We start from the raw sequence: 18556 nt of genomic DNA on the forward strand, positions 1-18556 counted from the left end.
CGCCCGAGAAATATGAGAAACAAAATTGACGTATCTTTTTATCAATTTGAAGAAGAATCCTTCGGGATCGAGCCTCAGTCAGACCCATCATCGGGCAAGCTTTGTCCAAAAATGTCGGGACAGTTGCTCCAGTCGCCCTGTGACCTTGCTTCCCAGTACCCACCTATGTACTTAAAAGTGCTCGATCCAATGTCCTTGTGAAACCATCGAGGTTGCCAGCCTCTCTCCTGCAACTTCCTAGCCTGCTACCACGGACACAGAATGAGCATCCCTTGAAGATGCAAAAACCGTAACATACCCTCCGCTGCTTCCCTTCTAACCGCAGCTTTTCGGAATTAGCCTGCTCGTATTCACCGTTTTCCAAATGTCGTTGATCAGGTCTCAGTCGGGAATCTGTTGGTGGCAGCTTCTCCTGCACGCGTTTTACCATGAGAACTTGAGCGAATAAATGCTTTGAAAGACCTCGAGTCCTGGTGTGAGCTCGTTGACCGTTATTGCAAAAGAGCTTAAGTTGTATCTGGTAGGATAATCCGAAGGCAGGTTACGGGCCCAAAGCAGTTCCGCTTCGCACATAGGATCATAACCTCGCGGCTTCGTCGCCAGGTCTCCGTTCACGTAATACATGCTCCCGTCCCATTTCCCAAAAAGCGTTGCCAGCTTCTTATTTGCTTTGTTATAGACAAAGCCATGAATCTGGAAAGAAAGGTTCAGCACTTTATCTTAAAACGAGAAATAGAATACCTGACCTGATGAGGATTACGATCAATTATAGACAGCTCCTTGAATTTAAGCTTGCAGGACATGTCGCGGTTTCCTTGAATGCGCATTGTGCCGTAGTGATCACAGTAAAGCTTTCCTAGTATGAGATTGTAAATTGATGTGGTCACCTGTCAAGTACGGTGTTAGACCAATCCAAATGCCGTTTGAACTACCTTAGACCATTGAAAAACTTCTCCGTCATCGAATTCCAAGGTTAAAATTCCTACGGGGTCCAGCTGGATTGAACGCCCCCAAAATTTACTCTTTAGATTGCTGTCGCCCCAGAGTTTCCATCCACGTCCCTCACAGTGACAGGCTACCACCATTGGATGGTGACTGACCTGTACAGACGAAGAAAATCAGTATCAAGTAGCAGAGAAAAAAGCTGACTAGCTAACCTTCTCGGAGAAAAATTTGACTCCCTTATCAGGATAGTCTGCTTCATACGTTTCTCCTAGCAAAGGATTGAACGGCTTACATATTCGACCATCTGTGGATGCATACCCGGAAACTGCAAACGCTGCGACGTACAAAATTCTCAGAAGACTATTACCCTGCAAATAGAACTTTTAAGAAGAGAAAATCACAAGGAGGCGGGCTTACCATTTGGCCGCAAACGGCCGCTCTATCAAGAAGATAAGAGTATTCCAGGTCCTCGAAACACTTCTGCAACGAGGAGATTGGTTCGTTGAAATACACCGGGAGGCACACTTTCGTAAGGTCCTTCCCAATATTATCTTTGATAATGGACCAAAGGCTGAATCCCTTCTCCTTCTCCTTTGGATCCGGTAGCTTTTTGCGTCTGTTAACGATGGGATAGTCTTGGCTGAACAGCTCCATAGCTGGATCAGGAAGTACAGCTCTGGGGGTGCTGAGTACAGGCGAGTCTTCTCCATCTAAAGGATCAGCTGATAACTGACGGTGAAGAAACGATGGACTCCGAAATGAGCCTGAGAGAGATTCGGCTGTGTCGAAATATAAGTCGTCGTCGTCATCAGTTTCCGCATCGAGCATTTTGCCGTTGTCTTCCTCCGAATCCGATTCACTGCCTACAATAACACAGAAGTACAAAACTTAAGCATGGTTAACATGCTGTTTTTCCATACCGTGATCTCTCTCCTGTGGCTGGTCTTCATGACTCCGAGACTCCTCCACTACTGTTGTCTCTAGCTCTACCTTTTCAGCCTGGAAAAAGTAAGACAAAAAGCATAAGCACGATCTAGGGGATGAAAAGGAGTACCACCTCTAGCTGATTCAACCTGTTCATCAAAAACAGGTACCTCTGCTGAAGTGGCGTTACTTTCTCCCTAAACTCCGTCAAAATTATGTTCTCGCAGTCCTTGATGACTCCCTGGCTGACGCCCGCTTCGATTAGCCTTTTCCTTAATCCGTCCGTCGAGATGGAGTCTTCTTCGTGCGGTTGGAGGCAAATTATCTTCGGAAGAAGATCTTTTCCAGCCTGCAGTGCCTCTAGCCAAGTAGCTCTGTCGTCCCTTGATTCTGCTCGCAGATGCAACGAGTTTGTTCCGGTAAAGATGTAGAACTTCTTGTCATCGGATTTGCTCTTACGAATGGACGCCACCTGGAGGGAGAAAATAAAGAACAAGTCTATCGTGGAAAGAAGAAAGAAACACGTACCATTAGATGAACATCACCAGAAGTTTTTCTCGGTCTCTTCTCGTTCCAGTGCTTCCTGGGCTTTCTCATGAGTTTCTGTGCCTCGTCTCCAATCACACGCACACCTTTCTGGAGCTCCTGGTTGACGTAAAGCTTATCAGGTCCGTGAACCTTGTAGTACGAGAGAACACCATCGTGAAGTACGAACCATCGCGACCTCCACCGCTTCCCAAAGTTGACCCACTTGTGGAGAACTCCAGCCACGTTGGGATTCGCGGCGCTGCTCCTCCCCTCGATCATCTCGTTCACTTCCACGCTCACGGATGGAGCTCGGGATGGGGCTCTCGAGAGCTCGCCCGATGGAGGTAGCTTTAGATGCTTGAGCTCCCCGGAATGAGCTACAAGAGGCGACTGCTCGGAGAATTTCGATGACGAGGAGCTGCTGGGATCCGTGAGAATCGGCGGCGGTGGCTTGAATTGCGTGCCATTGACTCTGGATGGAGTACCTTGCCCGGGCATCGGCTTCGCCATTGAGCAGGCCGCCTTCTTCTCCGCGGGGGCGACGCAGCACGAGATCATCAATCACGCACGGAATTTCCAGCACCGAAATCTGCACCACGACGCAATCCACATTGAGCAAGGAATCCGGATTCCTCGCCCGACTTACCTCCGGGAGAGCGATCCCGCTCCAAGAACCCTAGAATTCCCCTGGCGCAATTCACAGGCGGCGATCCACGCCGCGGCGCCACGGAATTCCTGGCGATCATCTGCCGCCGGCTAGCGCAGATCCATCGCTCAGATCCATGCTTGGACGCGCGTCGGCGTCGGCTCGGCAACGACCCTTGCGCTTCCCAACAACACGGACTCACGAGCGAGCACTGCTTAATACGTCCTAAAAACGTGGTTCAATCGCCCACCGTCGGCTAAGCCCAGAGCCAGCGGCCCAGATGTGAGCGGAATCTAAAGGGTCATCGACGGTGGAACTTATGCGAATATCCTCTCTTCTGAAAGCGAATATCTTCGAATCCAAGAGAAGGAACAGCCTTGGAACATCATAGTTTATCGAATTGTTTGTATTCTTCGAGAAGGTACAAACTATAGTCATAATACGATTCCATTCGAGAACAAAACATCACAAGCTCAGTGTTCCTAGAGAGCTCAAAAGAGTGAGCAAAATTGCAAAGAAAGATCAACGAAAAAACTTACATGTTGATAGTGATGAAGGAACTCTACTTCTGTGCCAATCGTTCTTCCCGGCGAGCGATCTTCCTCTCCCGCGTCGCCTTGTTCTTGGCGCGCCTGGCCTCGAATTGATCGGTGAGAGTCTTCTCGCGAGCTTTCTCGGCCTTGAACTTGTGAATGTTCTCCATGAGGACGCGCTTATTCTTGAAAACGTTACCCTTGACCTTCATGTACATGCTGTGGTACATATGCTTGTCGATCTTCTTAGCGTCGCGGTACTTGCGAAGGAGACGGCGAAGAACACGCATCCTCCGGAGCCAGACGATCTTGGATGGAAGCCGGGCTTCGCGAGTACCGTGTCTCTTACCTGAAAACCAGCGTCAGTCAAGAGAAAATCCAGAGAAAAGTTGGATAAAACGAGAAATAATCATCGAACCAAGAGGATCAAAGAAGTGGAAAAAGAAAAACCAGATCAACTAAGAACCCGAGAAAACCAGCAATCGATCAAAGTGACAAAACTAAGAATAAATCAACAAGACAAGAAAACAAAATCCAGATCAACTAAGAACCAGGCCAGCAATCGATCAGAGTGATAACCAATCAAAACATCCAAGAAGTCAAAAGAAACAACCAAGACTCAATCAAAAAAGAACTCAAACATAAAAAAACAAAGAACAAATTCGATGAAGGAAAACTAGATCAGATCGAACAAATCCAGTACGAGCTAAAAGAACCCACCTTTGCCGGAGTGGCGACCCTTCCTCTTGGCCTCCAGCTCGCGGCGAGCGCGAGCGCGAGAGTGAATCTTCTGGGGCTTCTTGATTATGAGCCCATCCTTGACGAGCTTCCGGATGTTCTGCCCTGCGAGACACAGAAATTTCCAGCGTGAGGAGACTAGATCTAGAAATGAGGTACCGCAAACTTACTGGAATTCGCCATGGAGATCTCGTTGACTTCATTGGGATCGAGCCACACCTTCTTCTGCCCGCACTTGAGAACCGACGCCGCCAGCCGCTTCTGGAGCGTAAGCGCCACCATCGCGCTCCTCCTCTCAAAACCCTAGCCGCCCTCCTAGAACCCTAATTGCCTTAACTTGCTAACTTTTTTTAGAACTTCAAATCTCAGCCGTCCATTCTAGGTCATCTTGGAATTACAATTGTCCAAACGAGCTCACAATAGTTTTCACTCGATCGCGAAACATTGGCGACGCAATTCTCTTGCCTGGAACGTGGAATGGATTTGAAGTTACGTCAATGTACGCAGCGTGAAATCGCTGGAAAAACTGGAAAAAACTGTAAAAATCTGGAAGCAAAATCGAAGCTTACAGTCTTGATGTCGAGATCTTTGAGCTCCAAATCCGAGGTAACAAGCACGAATTTCACTCTTGTGTTGGTCATGTAGCCATAGCTGCGAGTGATCCAAGGTCGAGTGAAAAAAGGAATTGACAAAAAGGGGGAAGAACTCACACTTTGTAGTCCTCGGCTGGATACAAGAGTCCCAAGAAATTGTCATTGAGATTCGTGCCAGTTCTTCGCAAAATACTCGCTGGAGAGAAAGTTCTTGAAGAAAGATCTAGAAAGGAAAGAAGAAATGAAGAACCAGACCTTTTTCATCGAAGACGTCCAGCGAGCAGTGGACAATGTAGTGGAATTTGAGCACATCGTCTCCTCCCGCGAAGCTTTGGAGGTAGAGCGGATTGTTCTATCGATCCAGAAGGTGAATTCCACTCACATTTTCAAGGATCACGCATACCTGCTGCCCCACAATCGCCACGCACAGGATCATCGCCGGGAGGAAGAAGAAGAACTAGGGTTCTTCCCTAAAACCCTAGGTGTGGAGAATTTGATGCGGAGAAAGAGAGCGCGATCGAGGAATGCGCTTGCTCTCTTACGCGGATGACTGCGACTCCGACGAAGGTGAGTCGGATCTAGAGGGCGGGCGGAGGAGAAGATCTCTCACCGGCCGGGGCGCGATGCTGCGCTACTTGAGCCGCAAGATCCACAGGTATTTCAAGCCGGATCCGTCGAGATTGCTGGGGATTTTCCTGCTGCTGGGCTCGATCTTGCTGCTGATGGTGTATCTAGGGGAGAATGGAGGCATCCTGCTGCCTTATTCTCGCGATCCAGCGATGGAAAACCATCCATTTGCTGGATTGACGAGCCTAGTGATGGTCGCTGGGCATGCTGTCTACACGAGTAGGATTTGTGCCAAGGCAAACGAGGAGAGCTCTTGGTTCTTGGAGCCTTATCAGAGAAACTCTGGACAGGCTGCTACGTTTCTAGAGCACATCCATCGAGGTGTGGAGGCGGCGTCTAGAGACAATCAATCGCTACTTCTTTTCAGCGGAGGAGAGACGAGGAAAGAAGCTGGGCCTAGGAGTGAAGCTCAGAGCTACTGGAGTGTGGCGGACGCGAATGACTGGTTCGGTATGTTCCATCTTTTTTCTCGCTGGTTGATTAGCTATGGTCGATTGTTCTTAAAGTTTTTCTTTTCTTTTCGCAGGGCATTCTTCCAGCGTTCGTGATCGAGCAGTCACAGAAGAGTACGCAAGGGATAGTTTCGAGAATTTGCTCTTCAGCATTTGCCGGTTTAGAGAACTCACTGGACAGTATCCACAAAATATAACTGTAAGAGCTCTTTTTTGGACGTGATTGTTTTCATATCTCTTGTGTTCCAGGTTGTGAGCTACCATTTCAAGCAGCACAGATTCGTGGCCCTGCATCGTTCAGCTTTGAAGTTCCCTCGTGAGAGATTTGCATACCTCGGAACGCTTCCAGCGATTTCTACAGCGGCCGCGGCTGCGAGAGGAGAGCTTTTTGTACAAGAACAGTTTAGGAAAGACCCGTATGGATGCATTGGACAACTTCGTGAGAAGCGGATCAAGCGCGATCCTTTTGCGAGGCTCATCCCGTATCCAGCAGGTTGTCCCGAGATTGCCAACTTGTTTACGTACTGCGGCAGCAGCGTGATATCCCGGAGGCTACCATGGAACTAGAAAGAAAAATGGTAAGCTTTTACTTCATCTCTAGTCAAGTGCTCACCACTTATACTGCAGAAACTCGTAATTCAAGAACAAGAGACCAAGATGTAAGATTTCTATTCGAGTAGCCAAGTGTTCTCACATTTTAACCTTGTACTGCAGGATGCATTGAAGAACTTGAGAAAAAAGAAAGGTGCGATTTTTCTTTTGGATAAGTAGTCCTCCGGGTTTCTCACAGCTTTTACTACCGCTACTGCAGAGAATTGCCACTCCCCTCGAGAAACTCCCACGTATGGGATGATCACATCACTCCTCAGTTCAGCTCCAGACAAGGTTCGCTCTCCCCTGCGCAAAACACATCAATCAGTTAAGAGATTTTGCCAGCGAAGTACTATCACGACGGCAGATCCATCTTTCAAACGGAAGGAAAAGCTTATCCTTTTCGAGGAAGGAAGAAACAAGGCTCCATCAATCGTCCAGCCAGCAAACATGGCAAAGCAGGAAGGACATGGCAAAACAGGAGGTAGAAGCCTCCATTCTTTCTAGCAGAGGTTTCGCTCGCTCGCGCAAAGCTAAACGTGGACAACTTGAAGACGATGGTGGTAACATATCACGCACACAAACCACGATTAGAGAAGCTTACAAACGATGCTAATCGCGAGAAGCTTATATTGAAATCCAATCGCGGAAGCGCGTGGTTCGCCCCAATGCGCGCATGGTTTTGTTTTGTTTGCCCATTGCTCCGGCTGTACGCACGGTTTGACCGCGCAATTTCCTGGGAATAGTTTAGACCGGTGGAATCGAGCCCGTGATCTCCTCGTGGTTTAGTTTAGGGCGTGAGCCAAGTTTAAAATCTCTCTCTCTCTCTCCCTCTTGTGTATCGCATTGTCGTCGTCGTCTTGCGCGAGCGAACTACTACTATCTCTTTCTCCTCATAAATCGCGCCCTTGCAAGCGCGCTCCTTCGCGTTTTGTTTCGTTGCTAGCTACGATCACTGGCCAGGGCAGCAGGCATGTGGAATTCAATGGAGCGCAAACAATCCCTCCAGTGGAGCGCGTAGCAGCCAGCATTGTCCCATTCGGATCATCGCGCGCTCGATCTACTTTCGAAATTCTCTCCTCTCTCTCTCTCTCTCTCTCCCAGGGCGAAATTTCGAAATATTCCGGGGTTTGTAGCGTTCTTGATCGATCGCCAGGGCGGCAGCGGCAGCGGCGATGCCGGGGCCATGGCTTTCTTGGACAAGAACGCTCTCGTGCAAATCCGACACCAAGGATGTGGTCTACGATCCCAAGCACCAGCGGCATTCTTCCAGGATCCAGCCAGCGCTGGCGTCGCCGGTGGTCAATCCAGTTCCATTCCACGCCAAGGGCAAGAACCCCGGTACCAAATCTTCCGCGCAGCCTCAGCATTCCTCGTCCCTGATCAGTCGATCGTCGTGCAACTGCTCCAATCTCAAGGACATCGTGCACGGCAACACCAGGGTGATCCACAGGGCGTCGTCGTCGGGGAGTCCACAATCGATCAAAGACTCGGCGGATTTTCTCAACGAGGTCTCGCAAGATGCCCTGTTCCTGGAAGATCACGATAATCACCACTACAACAGCGCGTCCCCTTGCGGCGATGCCCCTTTGCTGCTACCATCCTCCACCTCCTCGTCATCGAGCTCGAGCTCCGGCAACCATCGCCAGGTGCTCGTGGTGTCGCGCAAGAGATTTGGGGGCTCTTGTAATGGCTGCAATGTGCTCGACACCATGGATTCCATGGTGGCGTCGTGCAAGGATTCGTCGTCCGTGGCCTCCGCGGCGAGCATGATCGCTCGGAATTGCAATCTCCCGCATATCAGCTGCCAGAAATGCGGGGATTGCTTCACCAAGATCGATGCTCTCGAGCACCATCACACCATCCAGCATGCAGGTATGTATAATCTTGCTCTTCTCTTTTCCATTTCGATCTCTTCCTCTCTTTGATCGACTCAATATTCTCGCGATATCTTTCCTTCTCCCGCGATCGATGTGTTCTTGATCGTCGCAAAATATTCTCTCTTTGATCGACCGTTTCCATGATCATTCTAATTCTTTGTGTTCTTCAGTGTCGGAGCTGGGGCGCGGCGATTCCTCGCGCAACATCATCGAGATCATCTTCCGCAGCAGCTGGATCTCGAGCAACAGCTCCATCGGCCGCATCGAGCGCGTGCTCAAGGTCCACAACTCCCAGCGCACGCTCGCGCGATTCGAGGACTACCGCGACAGCGTGAAGCTCCGCGCCAATTGCATGGCCCGCAAGAACGCGCGCTGCATCGCCGACGGCAACGAGCTCTTGCGCTTCTACGGATCCAGCGTCGCGTGCCCGCTGGGAGCGCACGGATCCAGCAGCGTCTGCAGCCTCGCGCACTGTTCCATATGCCGGATCATCCGCTCGGGCTTCGTCTCCAAGAACACCAAGGGGATTTGCACGACCGCCACGAGCAGTAGCGCTCATGTGGAGGAGAGCTTCGGTGGCAATGCGGGCAAGAGGGCGATGGTCGTCTGCCGGGTGATCGCCGGGAGGAGCTACCGGACGTCTTGCTCGACGAACGGCATAGGGGAGATCTCGGGCTGCCCCAACGGCTACGATTCGGTGGTGGGCGGGATTGGATCCGACGGTGGGAGCTTGGTGGTGTTTAATCCCAGGGCTGTGCTTCCTTGCTTTGTTGTAATTTACAAGTGTGGTTAAGTTTTTTCTTTTTCTTTTTCCCGTTGTAAGAGACTATTATCATTATCAAAACATAATTATTAAAATTATTATTAAAAATGTTATTATTGAGTGAAAGTGAATGATAATCTTTCTGGAGGTGTATATGCCTAGTATGATTGAAGTGGATCCAAATCATGGACTCCAGATTTTTGCTGACTGGCCATCTCTTCTCTTTAGCTTCTTGGGTTAATATATGGTTCATAATGACAGGAGTTGAAGAAGCTGGGTCAAAGAACAATTAGGGGGTGTTGTTCCCTTGTCACAAGATCTCATAAACAAGCTGCTTGTCTATGATTTTTTGTCAATGCAGCAAGAGAAATAAGTGGGAACTAAGTCAATGGGAGCTCCTGTTCATGCAGCAGGAGAAATAAGTGGGAACCAAGTCAATGGGAGCTCCTGTTCATGAGGTTTGAAACTGTGGAAACTGGCTGGCACATGAAAATAGTGAACCAGAATCATGGTGTTGTCTAAAGTGATTTGTTTTTTTCTGTTGCTAGAGCATAACCATATTCATTGTTTGAAACCAAGTGTGCCATTTGGCAAAATGAGGAGAGAAAAAAAAGTAGATTCTCCTCTCCATGATGTAAGTCTTCTAGAATCAATGCATCATCACTTATGGTAACAGCAAACGCTCAAAACGAAAAGAGAATCAACCCATCATCAGTTAGTAGCAAAGCTGTGTTTGCTGCTTGACAATGATAGACAGATAGCTGACTCTTTCTCCGTGCTTATTTGCATTGTGTGTTCTTTCTCTTCTTGATGGACATGATCTTGTTTTTGGATGATATTCTTACTGTGATAGTGGAATTAAATGTTGAGCCATGTGCAAATTTCTTCAAATCTACTGCTGGAATCCTGGCAAGATTTAAACGCCACAGATGGGATTGAGTCCTCCCTTGAGCTTGGCCCAATTTAATCCCCACTTGAATGATCCTGAACTTCTATTCATTCCCTCTCTGGCCGGAGCTTCAAAAACACGTTAAGTGGCCATCTTGTTCGACTGACGTCTGTCTGGGCTCCTCACTGCACTGCAGCCATTTCGCTGTCGAGAAAAAGTTTCAGCTGGCTGTGCCTGTGCGTGAGCTTGCCACCACCACCACTTGTCCACCCCCTTCAATTCCATCCAAGTTGAAAACGGGCCTTCTTCCTGTCCGAACCTTTCACTTTGTCCATACCTTGAACGGTGTGTTTAAACGGCTTTTACTCGCAGCACGCAGCCAGGCAGCCCAGGCAACAGGCATCTACAGAGCCAAGCGAGAAGATGCACAAATCCAAAGCCAGTAAATATCCACAAAAAAAAGAGCGAAAAAGAAGGAAAAGAGATAGCAAGGCCAAGAACAAAACCAGCTCAGGTGTGGACATCAGAAACAAGCCGGAAGCAAGCAGCCAAAATGATTGTTATATCGACATCAATGGTTTTGAGTCAGGGGAGCCAGGCAGCCAGCCAAAGCAGCTAAACAGTTACGTCCAAAGTAAAGGAGCGCTGCTGCGCTTTGCAGCAGCACTGCACATTGACGCACTCAATTTCCAGGGCCAGCACTTTAAGCAACACATTACACGTCCCTAGTACAAGACTGACCAGGATAGCCGAGCTCAAACAAACACACAAGCTCTGGGAAAGCTTACAGCGACATCCTTAAGCATGCATACGAACAAACTGGAACCAGTAAGACGCTGGTACCATGAAAAGTGGAAAGGAAGAAAAAGGCAGAGACTTGGAAGAAGGACGCGCGGAAAACCAAAAGTCATCCGGCGGTACCGTCAGTCAAGATGCTGGTGGTGTTTGAACAGCTGCCTAGCTACTAGGTCATGAGTTTCTAGGATGCCGAGGACCGCAAAATAGCATGAAGAAGCCCCCTACCTCCTAGTTGCTGAATCTAGAACACGTCTACTATGCACAGCATAGAATCAACAAGACAGACACGGACGAGACTCGAGAAGAAATGAAAAAGAACAAGAGAAAAGAAAGAATGAGGGCAGTAAAATGTTACATACTTCGATCGATGCTGTAGACCTGTATCATACAGTCTTCAGACGCTGTCGCAACGCTAGCAGCCATGCCGTGCCTTCTTCCAACACCAATGCTGGTGACTGCCTCCGAATGATTGCGTAGATTTTGAAAAGTGGCAGCGTCATTGTCCCAGGACCAGAAAAGCAGCTCACCGCTGAAGCTACACCAACCGCGACTAATCAGACAGATATTGAATGACAACTTCTCACCTTCCAGCAAGAGCCACGTCGCCTATAACTTCACACGATCTTAAAGGAGTCTCGCAGTTCTTCTGGGATAGTATGGAGCCTCCCCGCCTCAGCTGAAAATTCGAACGGATAAGTTCTTAGATGGCCCACCCAGCCGCTTACCTCCATTGCGTAGATAAAACCAGATGTTGAGACAACAATTAACTTGTGGCCGTCACTAGACATACGCATCGAAGACGCAGAGCCAGCCAAGTCATTTGATGTCCATATCGGAATGCCGTTGCTTCTTATGTCCCAAAGAATCACAGTCCCTGATGGATACCAAGTTCTACAAACTGCCAAGAACGTAAAGAAACATACCATCCTCAGCACCGGACGCTACGACAACTCCTGTGGAATCCACATCCAAGCTCCAAATGCCAGCTTCGTGTTCAGTTAGTTCAATCTCCGCTACAACAATAGCTAGAAAATCGAACGCTTGCTTGGAGCTTACTAGCAAATTACTTACGTGTGTTGGATGCTCCAGAATTATGTACCCATCCACCTCTCCCTTCATCCAGCGTCCATACTTTTACTGTTGCATCCCACGAGCCCGTGACCATTTTCGAGTTACTCACCCGAAGGCAAGACACGGAATCATCGTGGACGCGGACCTATATCGGTTTTACAGCTAAAACCAGAAAACATTCACGGCTCGCTTACCTTGCCTAAAGACCTTCCATAGTCTACAGAATAAGCATAGACACAATTGTCATAAGAGCCAGCAAGTACAGTCTGCAGGAGCGAGATCAATTTGAGACAAAGAGAAACTTGCACACTTACAGGATAAGCATCGTTGCTTGTAGCTAAAGCAAGAGAAGAAATCGGTAGATTTCCAAGCTTTGTGGCACGAACTTGAAAGCCTTCAGAGAGGGAATACACCTGTAGAAAGGTTCTTTCAACAGTACAAACGGTCATCTTGACAACACTCAAGTACCTTGATCAGTCCATCTTTTGAAGCCGAATAAAGAGTGCTAGACTCCGAGGCGTTGTCATCGGAAACAAGGACGGCGTTGACAGGCTCGCGATGAACCCTCCATGGCTGTTGTGAGTCGGTTAGTTTTTTAAGCGTCCAAGGTTGCTCACGACACTCCATCCGTGGAGACAGCATAAAGTTTGGACTTTTACTCCGTCGAAACAGGTTTGCGTCTAGCTGAGGTGTGTGTGGCGTTGGTAACCATGCAGGCGTCTTTGGTGTGCTAGACCATGCCGACTGATGGAAAGTGCTTGCCTCTGCCTCTCGTTTAAACTCGATTTTTGCCGATAGAATGTCATCTTCTTCCGTGTCTGAGCCCGAGTCTTGCTTCACTGACTCTGGGATGCCAACAGAAATTGTGTGCGATAATGCCGCTTCAGCTACTCGCATTTCTTCCGTAGCACCACCCTCGAAAGCTGCCGTCTTGGACATAATTCGAGACAATATCGCAGCACACAGGCTACCCGTGCCACTCTCGACCATAGCTTGCCTGTGCTCCTCAAAGTCCACGGACGTTTCTACTGCAGATCGAGATGGATGAGGACCGGTGAAGAGTTGCTGTGGTGCTTGACCGAATTCATTTATCTGGTCAAATCACTGTTATCCACGTTCACAACTATATGAAGTACCTGGGCTTCGAAGCTCATGCGTTCAAAAGGATCTTCTATTTTATCCAGATCCACAGCCCCCTCATAAGTAAGATAATGGAACACATTATCTGCTGCAAGTGCTGCCTGCAAACATGAAGCTTACCACTAGAAGAACCACTTAGTTTCTTACCTCGCCTTGTTGTTTATATCCAAAAATCAAGTCAATCCATTCTTGAATGTTCATCGAGACGTGCTTGCATTCCAATGCTCTTCGGTTTTTAATTAGGAAGTCATCAGGATCTTTTGCCCTACAACGCACAAAGAATAAAACAATCTCAAATTTCAAGTCTTGTAATTACCATGGAGGCAATGTGACGTCCCCAACAGGTACACCATTTTGACGAACACCAAGGTTTACGTCATTCCTGTTCATACGAACTACAGAAGATTTAAAAGTGAGGCTATAACGAGATTACCTTGTAACCAGAAAGCCGGACGGTAGCCCGTAAAATTCTGGAATTAGTTCCTTCACATCGGCGTGATTTGTCAATACGCTCTGCCATGACTCTCCAATGCTAAAGAAAAGTCTATCTGGTGTATCAAAGCGTCCATTCTGCAAGGAAAAAGGAGTTAAGACCTGTAGAATTCAGAAATGCTTGGCTACTTGGAGACGTAGCATATGAGCAGGGGCCACACGGACCAGCCAATATAGAACATAGCTGACACAAGACGTAAAGGTGAGACAAGCACAAGTAACAACTGACAGCTTACCCAGGTGCAGAGTAGTGTGTTCCATAGAGGAATGGTGGATGTGAGACATCCTTACATGGCATCTAAACAATAAAACTGAGGCGCAATTAAACACAAACTTCCCTACCTGTTGGAATCGCTCATGAAAAATAGCCAACCTTGAAGGATTTAAAGCTCCAATAGGCTGCAAGAAAAACCATGAAAACATAGTTCCAACAGGAAATTTATGAAAGCACCATTACCTTGCTGAGATCACGAAAGGACGCGGGATCTTTCAGGTTTAAGGTGGTGCTTTCGTAATCTTTTAACACCCAGGGCATTACTGGCCATTGTGCTAGATCACAACGCGTCCTTCCCGCAACCAAGTTGAGGTACATCAAGTAGTCGTAATTAGAGATATGTCCTGCCTACAAAATCTGTTAACTGAAAACACCCTTACAGAAATCTAGCTTACCTGCCATGCTGCTGTGACGCGATCAAGCCATGAACTGCCTTTATCCAAAAGTGAACCGATGCTGGATGTTTGGCCCTGGTCGATGGTGAGCCTGGTCAGAATGGCAAATGAGAACATGGGACGTGGAGATGGAACTAGATGCCGAACGTCACTGTGAGGGAGGGAGAACAGTTAAGAAAATCACCTTTAGCTTGTCAACAAGCAGGTCTCTTGCATTATCTCGATCTTGAACACTTAGAAACGTGAAAAAAGCTGTGCCACCGTCGACAAATCCTCCTACTGATGTTTGTCTTGTAAACATGTTCACATCCTTGAAAAATATTTCCAGTCCAATGTGTTGCAAGGAATGACGCCGTTTTGCAACTGCAATTATAAAGCTCAACTTCTGAGAGCGTACTGGTGTATCGTTGTTTAAGTTGTGTAAAGGCTGGTGTAAACAAGACCCTTATAAGCGAGACAAATAAATAAGAAGAAAAACAAACCTGAAAGTATAACCGATTTGGTGTAAACACCAGACGACCTGGCTCCCTCACTAAAGGAGTTACCTGTAGCCAAAATTCTAGTTTTTTGTTGAGACGTTGGGAATTGTAAGCTTGCCTGTGCTGCGGGAAAGTTGAAAAGAATCTCCTCGTTATAATCCTCCAAGCGACTGATATCAAAATGAGCTTGCGCTTCCTTCTGAGCAGCAGTGTTGCGCAAAATCATATCTCTTTCAGGAGGTGGAAGTGAATTCACAGACAAGAGCGATTGTGCTTGGTGAAGAAACTGTGAGCGCAATAAAATTCTTGTAAGTCGCAGAAAAAAACCATGAATTATACCTGCTGGACTGGAGCAAAATCCAGAATAAACCACCATGTCCCTTCCGACTTGTCAAACTCATAAGGAGCATCGACCCCATTCTTCTTCATCGTCACGAGCAGTGAAACTTCCACCATAAATCCCCTGTTTCCTTTCATTTCCAGCTCCGGCCTATCCGCTAATTGCTCGATCCTACTCACCTTGTTGAGCGGAAGCATCAAAATCGGGATGGAGGCGGCATCTGGCTCAAAGAAGATCGATTTGGAGCAGAGCCGGAGGCGGCCCTTGATCCAATTCTGCTGCCAGGACGACGAGTGCAGCCGCAACCGGGGCGCGCTGGGCGGCTTGCACGTCGCGATCCAGTCCTGGATGTAGTGCTCACCGTCTTGCAGCAACAGGTAGGAGAAGCGCCTGGCAGCTCGCGCGGATCCATCGGACCACATCGTCGCATGATGGAGCAGGAGAAATGCGCACCCGGCCCTAAAATATTCTAGAGAGAGTAATATCGGTGCTCTGTTTCGTCAAATTGACAAAAGAGAGAGAGCAAGACAAGGAGCTTCCAACGAGATTTGAACTCGTGACCTTTCGCTTACTAAGCGAGCGCACTACCACTGTGCTATGGAAGCCTGGGCGTGACACAACCCTACATTGCCGCGCAGCACTTTTATTCATCTCATTTAAGCTTAATGGATCGCCAACGCGCGTGAATCGCCACAGCCTACACAAGAATCTTCAATCTCTCGCATAGCGCATTCTCCAAAATCATGGAAGATCCTGGGCAGCCTTGGAGCTTCTCCGCCCTTAAAATATTAGGTGCTCTGTTTTCTAGGGCTAGGGTTTAGGCTCTTTCATGGCGGGGGCGAGCGCGTCGTGGAGAGCCAAATCGCTCCCCAATCCCAAATCCGATGGAGTTCCTGGCATCCTCACGATGGTTTGCTTGCGTGCATTGAGATTTTGGCGATGGATTCTCATGTGGATGCGCACTACAGACTCCCAGTGGCTTCAAATGGACTCCCAACATTCCAAATGCTGCGAAGGCGTTGAATGTCGATTACAGGTCCCTCAGAGGTAACTAAAAACTTGAGATTTTTTTTTCCTAGCTTTGTTTTTCGCTTTGTCTTTCAGGCCAACGAGCTAGCAAAGAAGCTACATCCAAGAAGGCTATACTAAACTTGCTAACGGACTCCACAGCGGTGAGTGTCTGTAAGTTTGCTTTTGCTCGTATCAATCGCGGAGTTTTTTCTTCTTTACACGCAGGTCCAATACTTTTTTGAGTTTGAGAACTTCGTTGACAGGGATGCTTCTCGCAATTTCCTTGGTACTTGTGCGTTTCTTCTTCCTTCACAAAGCTGATGGTTTTCTCCTTCTTTTCTTTTTTTCTAGCACCGTTTCTTGCAAACGCTGCAACTCCGATTGCTAACAACGAGCCGGCAGCTAACGAGGCTTCTACATCGGCACGTCCTCCGGGACAAAACGAAAGCCTCAATCAGACTGAAATGGAGCGGCGAATAAAACTTTTGCAAGGAGACAGGCAGGCTCTCTTCCTTCGCTGCTTTTGCTTTAAAGCTGCTTTACGCGTGTGCCAGTGAGCTGCAAAGGCTTCATCAAAACCTCGTCATGAACCAGATTCTTTCCGAGCATGATTTCTGGGCTTCCAGAAAGGTACTTCAGAGTTTTTCTCGTAGATTAATCAATAATTCAGCTTCTATCTGTGGAGTGCAGAAGACGGGAGATAATCACAAAATGAGGACTGGGATGGCAAGCACAATGCTTGCTGATATCCGTCCGATGGCCGATGGCCGGGTATGGGCTCTTTCTGAAGTTTAATGTGTTTCCAAAGCATCACATTCTTTCCTTCAGACGAACACGGTGACGTTTAACATCACGCCAGAGATCATTCATCAGGTTTGATAACTCCTTTATTATCCTGTCGTGATGAAGTTCTTATTTTTTGACTCAGATATTTGCGGAAAAGCCGGCTGTCCATCGAGCTTTTCTGAACTTTGTACCATCAAAGGTACGGATGCTATGCAATAGAATGCTGACAGATTTTTTTCTGGTACCAATTGTAGATGACCGAAATAGCCTTCTGGACAAAGTACTGTAGGAACGATTATCTCCATCGGACTAAGAATGCCGCCGCAGCAACGGCTGAAGCACAAGATGACGAGGAGCTAGCAGTATTTGTGAACGACGATGACATTATTGCCAAAGAGTATCGCCGGAAAGTAAGCCGCCATTCTGAAACGATCATTTACTGACAGCGAAACAGATAAAACGAGTGGATCCAACTTTAGACATCGCTGCAGACAATGCAGATTCTTCTCTGCCGGTAGGCCTACGATATGGTGCTCATGCTAAACTTCTCTAACGATGATTGGGTAGGGACATGGAATTTACAGAGACAGAGCTAAGGATCCCATCGATGGCAACATGAGAAACAAACTAATGCGCGATATTAACAGGCATGGGGAAGTTGTGCTAGAAGGTCGACTCCTCGGTATGATGATCACAGCTCGTTTCATTACGATGATGACCGTGTGACTGTTGTTTCTAGAGGAAAACAGGAACGATGCAATGAGCATTGCTCAGGCTTTGGCAAAAGTCCAGCAACAAGGTTGCGTTTGGCTCGAGCTTGTAGAAGGTTGAAGCTGAGATTTTTGTGGCAGATACGAGGGTGGAGGAAAACGATCGTAGAGCTAGAGCTATGACCGAGCTTGAAGATTTACAAGGCCCTCGAGGACTTCCGTCCGTTCCTCTTTCCATACAGGCATGCAATCAATAGCCAGGAAGATTTCACTGAGTGATTTTTCTTCCTTTTGGTGAACACAGGATCCTCGCAAGTATTTCGATGTACAAGCCAATACCAACATTGGAGCGAGTAGTTCTTCAACATTACATCCCAACGAGATCTTGCAGCGTTTGAGGCAGCAGATAGAAGAGTTCGAACACCAGGACGGGACAGCTCCTATAATTCCTGGATCTCTCGCTTTCAAGGTTTGGCATTTTGGCTCACATCCATTCACTCCCTCTCCACTGCTCTTTCCAACAGGTTTTAACCGAGCTCACGCAACAAGTCTCTAGTACGCATCATTCTCTCGGAAGAACTGCCGAGAAGAATGTCCTTGACAGTCTACCACGCTCCGTGAGGGAAGCTTTACTTCAGGTAAGCTTTGTAGTTTTGCTGGCCTACTTAAGTTCTGGATATGTAGCACTCGTCATTCATCAATGAAGTCCTTCGACAGTTTTGGGCGACCTGTCCGATCACTTCAAACGCTCTTCTACAAAAGGTATAAACAAGTTCGCAAAATGGGTTTGCCAGTCTCAGCCTGTGGTCGTTTAGGCAAATCGTCTCAAGGATTGCATGGCTAAAGTCTACAACGAAATACAGGTAAATCTCGTCGAGTTCCTCTTTGCGTAAAAACGAAAAACTTTTGACAGGCTTTGAAAAGCTCGGTGCAATCGGAGCATCGCCACCA

The 18556-nt window shown here is 47.8% G+C and overlaps 7 protein-coding genes and 1 non-coding gene across 11 annotated transcripts; 3 read left to right on the forward strand and 5 right to left on the reverse strand.

Annotated features, from left to right (window-relative positions):
• Positions 1-15: 15 nt before the first annotated feature.
• Positions 16-3282, reverse strand: LOC9662414 (oxysterol-binding protein-related protein 1A). Of its 2 annotated transcripts, XM_024664361.1 has the most exons (11): positions 3044-3273; positions 2398-2986; positions 2003-2341; positions 1866-1944; positions 1363-1808; positions 1158-1313; positions 933-1100; positions 747-887; positions 463-693; positions 299-412; positions 16-242 (listed from the first exon to the last, which is right to left on the reverse strand). In XM_024664361.1, the coding sequence occupies exons 2-11, from the start codon at positions 2953-2955 to the stop codon at positions 75-77; spliced, it is 2400 nt and encodes a 799-aa protein (XP_024520129.1). In that variant the 5' UTR covers positions 2956-2986; positions 3044-3273; the 3' UTR covers positions 16-74. The 2 variants fall into 2 exon arrangements, with proteins under 2 accessions (XP_024520129.1, XP_024520130.1); XM_024664362.1 differs by lacking the exons at positions 16-242; positions 299-412 and having other exon boundaries at positions 493-693; positions 742-887; positions 3044-3282.
• A 141-nt stretch (positions 3283-3423) lies between these two features.
• LOC9662415 (60S ribosomal protein L19-3) lies at positions 3424-4633 on the reverse strand. Its single transcript, XM_002990494.2, has 4 exons — positions 4485-4633; positions 4297-4419; positions 3583-3925; positions 3424-3525 (listed from the first exon to the last, which is right to left on the reverse strand). Exons 1-3 carry the CDS (start codon positions 4594-4596, stop codon positions 3606-3608), a joined length of 555 nt encoding a protein of 184 aa, XP_002990540.1. The 5' UTR covers positions 4597-4633; the 3' UTR covers positions 3424-3525; positions 3583-3605.
• Positions 4634-4667: 34 nt separating this feature from the next.
• On the reverse strand, positions 4668-5400 carry LOC9662416 (trafficking protein particle complex subunit 2-like protein). Its single transcript, XM_002990495.2, has 5 exons — positions 5311-5400; positions 5163-5259; positions 5025-5103; positions 4884-4965; positions 4668-4840 (listed from the first exon to the last, which is right to left on the reverse strand). Exons 1-5 carry the CDS (start codon positions 5341-5343, stop codon positions 4709-4711), a joined length of 423 nt encoding a protein of 140 aa, XP_002990541.1. The 5' UTR covers positions 5344-5400; the 3' UTR covers positions 4668-4708.
• Positions 5357-7265, forward strand: LOC9662417 (uncharacterized protein C57A10.07). Of its 2 annotated transcripts, XM_024664365.1 has the most exons (7): positions 5357-5984; positions 6061-6185; positions 6236-6564; positions 6614-6645; positions 6701-6731; positions 6798-6871; positions 6923-7265. In XM_024664365.1, the coding sequence occupies exons 1-3, from the start codon at positions 5432-5434 to the stop codon at positions 6551-6553; spliced, it is 996 nt and encodes a 331-aa protein (XP_024520133.1). In that variant the 5' UTR covers positions 5357-5431; the 3' UTR covers positions 6554-6564; positions 6614-6645; positions 6701-6731; positions 6798-6871; positions 6923-7265. The 2 variants fall into 2 exon arrangements, with proteins under 2 accessions (XP_024520133.1, XP_024520132.1); XM_024664364.1 differs by having other exon boundaries at positions 6798-7265.
• Positions 7266-7431: 166 nt separating this feature from the next.
• Positions 7432-9306, forward strand: LOC9631523. The gene is made up of 2 exons (XM_024664378.1): positions 7432-8452; positions 8628-9306. Exons 1-2 carry the CDS (start codon positions 7753-7755, stop codon positions 9248-9250), a joined length of 1323 nt encoding a protein of 440 aa, XP_024520146.1. The 5' UTR covers positions 7432-7752; the 3' UTR covers positions 9251-9306.
• A 672-nt stretch (positions 9307-9978) lies between these two features.
• Positions 9979-15559, reverse strand: LOC9631524 (protein FAN). Of its 2 annotated transcripts, none has more exons than XM_024664339.1 (21): positions 15098-15559; positions 14877-15044; positions 14762-14824; positions 14464-14706; positions 14280-14354; positions 14068-14232; positions 13953-14009; positions 13847-13908; positions 13740-13794; positions 13552-13688; positions 13435-13500; positions 13266-13383; positions 13115-13219; positions 12447-13070; positions 12293-12391; positions 12173-12244; positions 11979-12123; positions 11831-11920; positions 11633-11781; positions 11492-11583; positions 9979-11442 (listed from the first exon to the last, which is right to left on the reverse strand). In XM_024664339.1, exons 1-21 carry the CDS (start codon positions 15518-15520, stop codon positions 11259-11261), a joined length of 3192 nt encoding a protein of 1063 aa, XP_024520107.1. In that variant the 5' UTR covers positions 15521-15559; the 3' UTR covers positions 9979-11258. The 2 variants fall into 2 exon arrangements, with proteins under 2 accessions (XP_024520107.1, XP_024520106.1); XM_024664338.1 differs by having other exon boundaries at positions 11831-11932.
• A 72-nt stretch (positions 15560-15631) lies between these two features.
• On the reverse strand, positions 15632-15703 carry TRNAT-AGU. Its single transcript has one exon. It is a non-coding gene; the product is annotated as a tRNA-Thr (tRNA).
• A 38-nt stretch (positions 15704-15741) lies between these two features.
• Positions 15742-18551, forward strand: LOC9662418 (general transcription and DNA repair factor IIH subunit TFB1-1; the record flags this gene model as incomplete). The annotated part of the gene is made up of 19 exons (XM_002990431.2): positions 15742-16008; positions 16067-16145; positions 16203-16270; positions 16335-16395; positions 16461-16608; positions 16664-16739; positions 16800-16880; positions 16938-16982; positions 17038-17094; positions 17150-17305; positions 17350-17409; positions 17463-17577; positions 17635-17694; positions 17747-17847; positions 17910-18074; positions 18130-18243; positions 18290-18367; positions 18421-18468; positions 18519-18551. Coding segments are annotated over exons 1-19 (1626 nt in total), but the record flags the coding sequence as incomplete, so codon positions are not given.
• Positions 18552-18556: the final 5 nt, after the last annotated feature.

Source organism: Selaginella moellendorffii, unplaced genomic scaffold, assembly GCF_000143415.4.
Source record: "Selaginella moellendorffii unplaced genomic scaffold, v1.0 SELMOscaffold_109, whole genome shotgun sequence".
Lineage (NCBI taxonomy): Eukaryota > Viridiplantae > Streptophyta > Lycopodiopsida > Selaginellales > Selaginellaceae > Selaginella > Selaginella moellendorffii.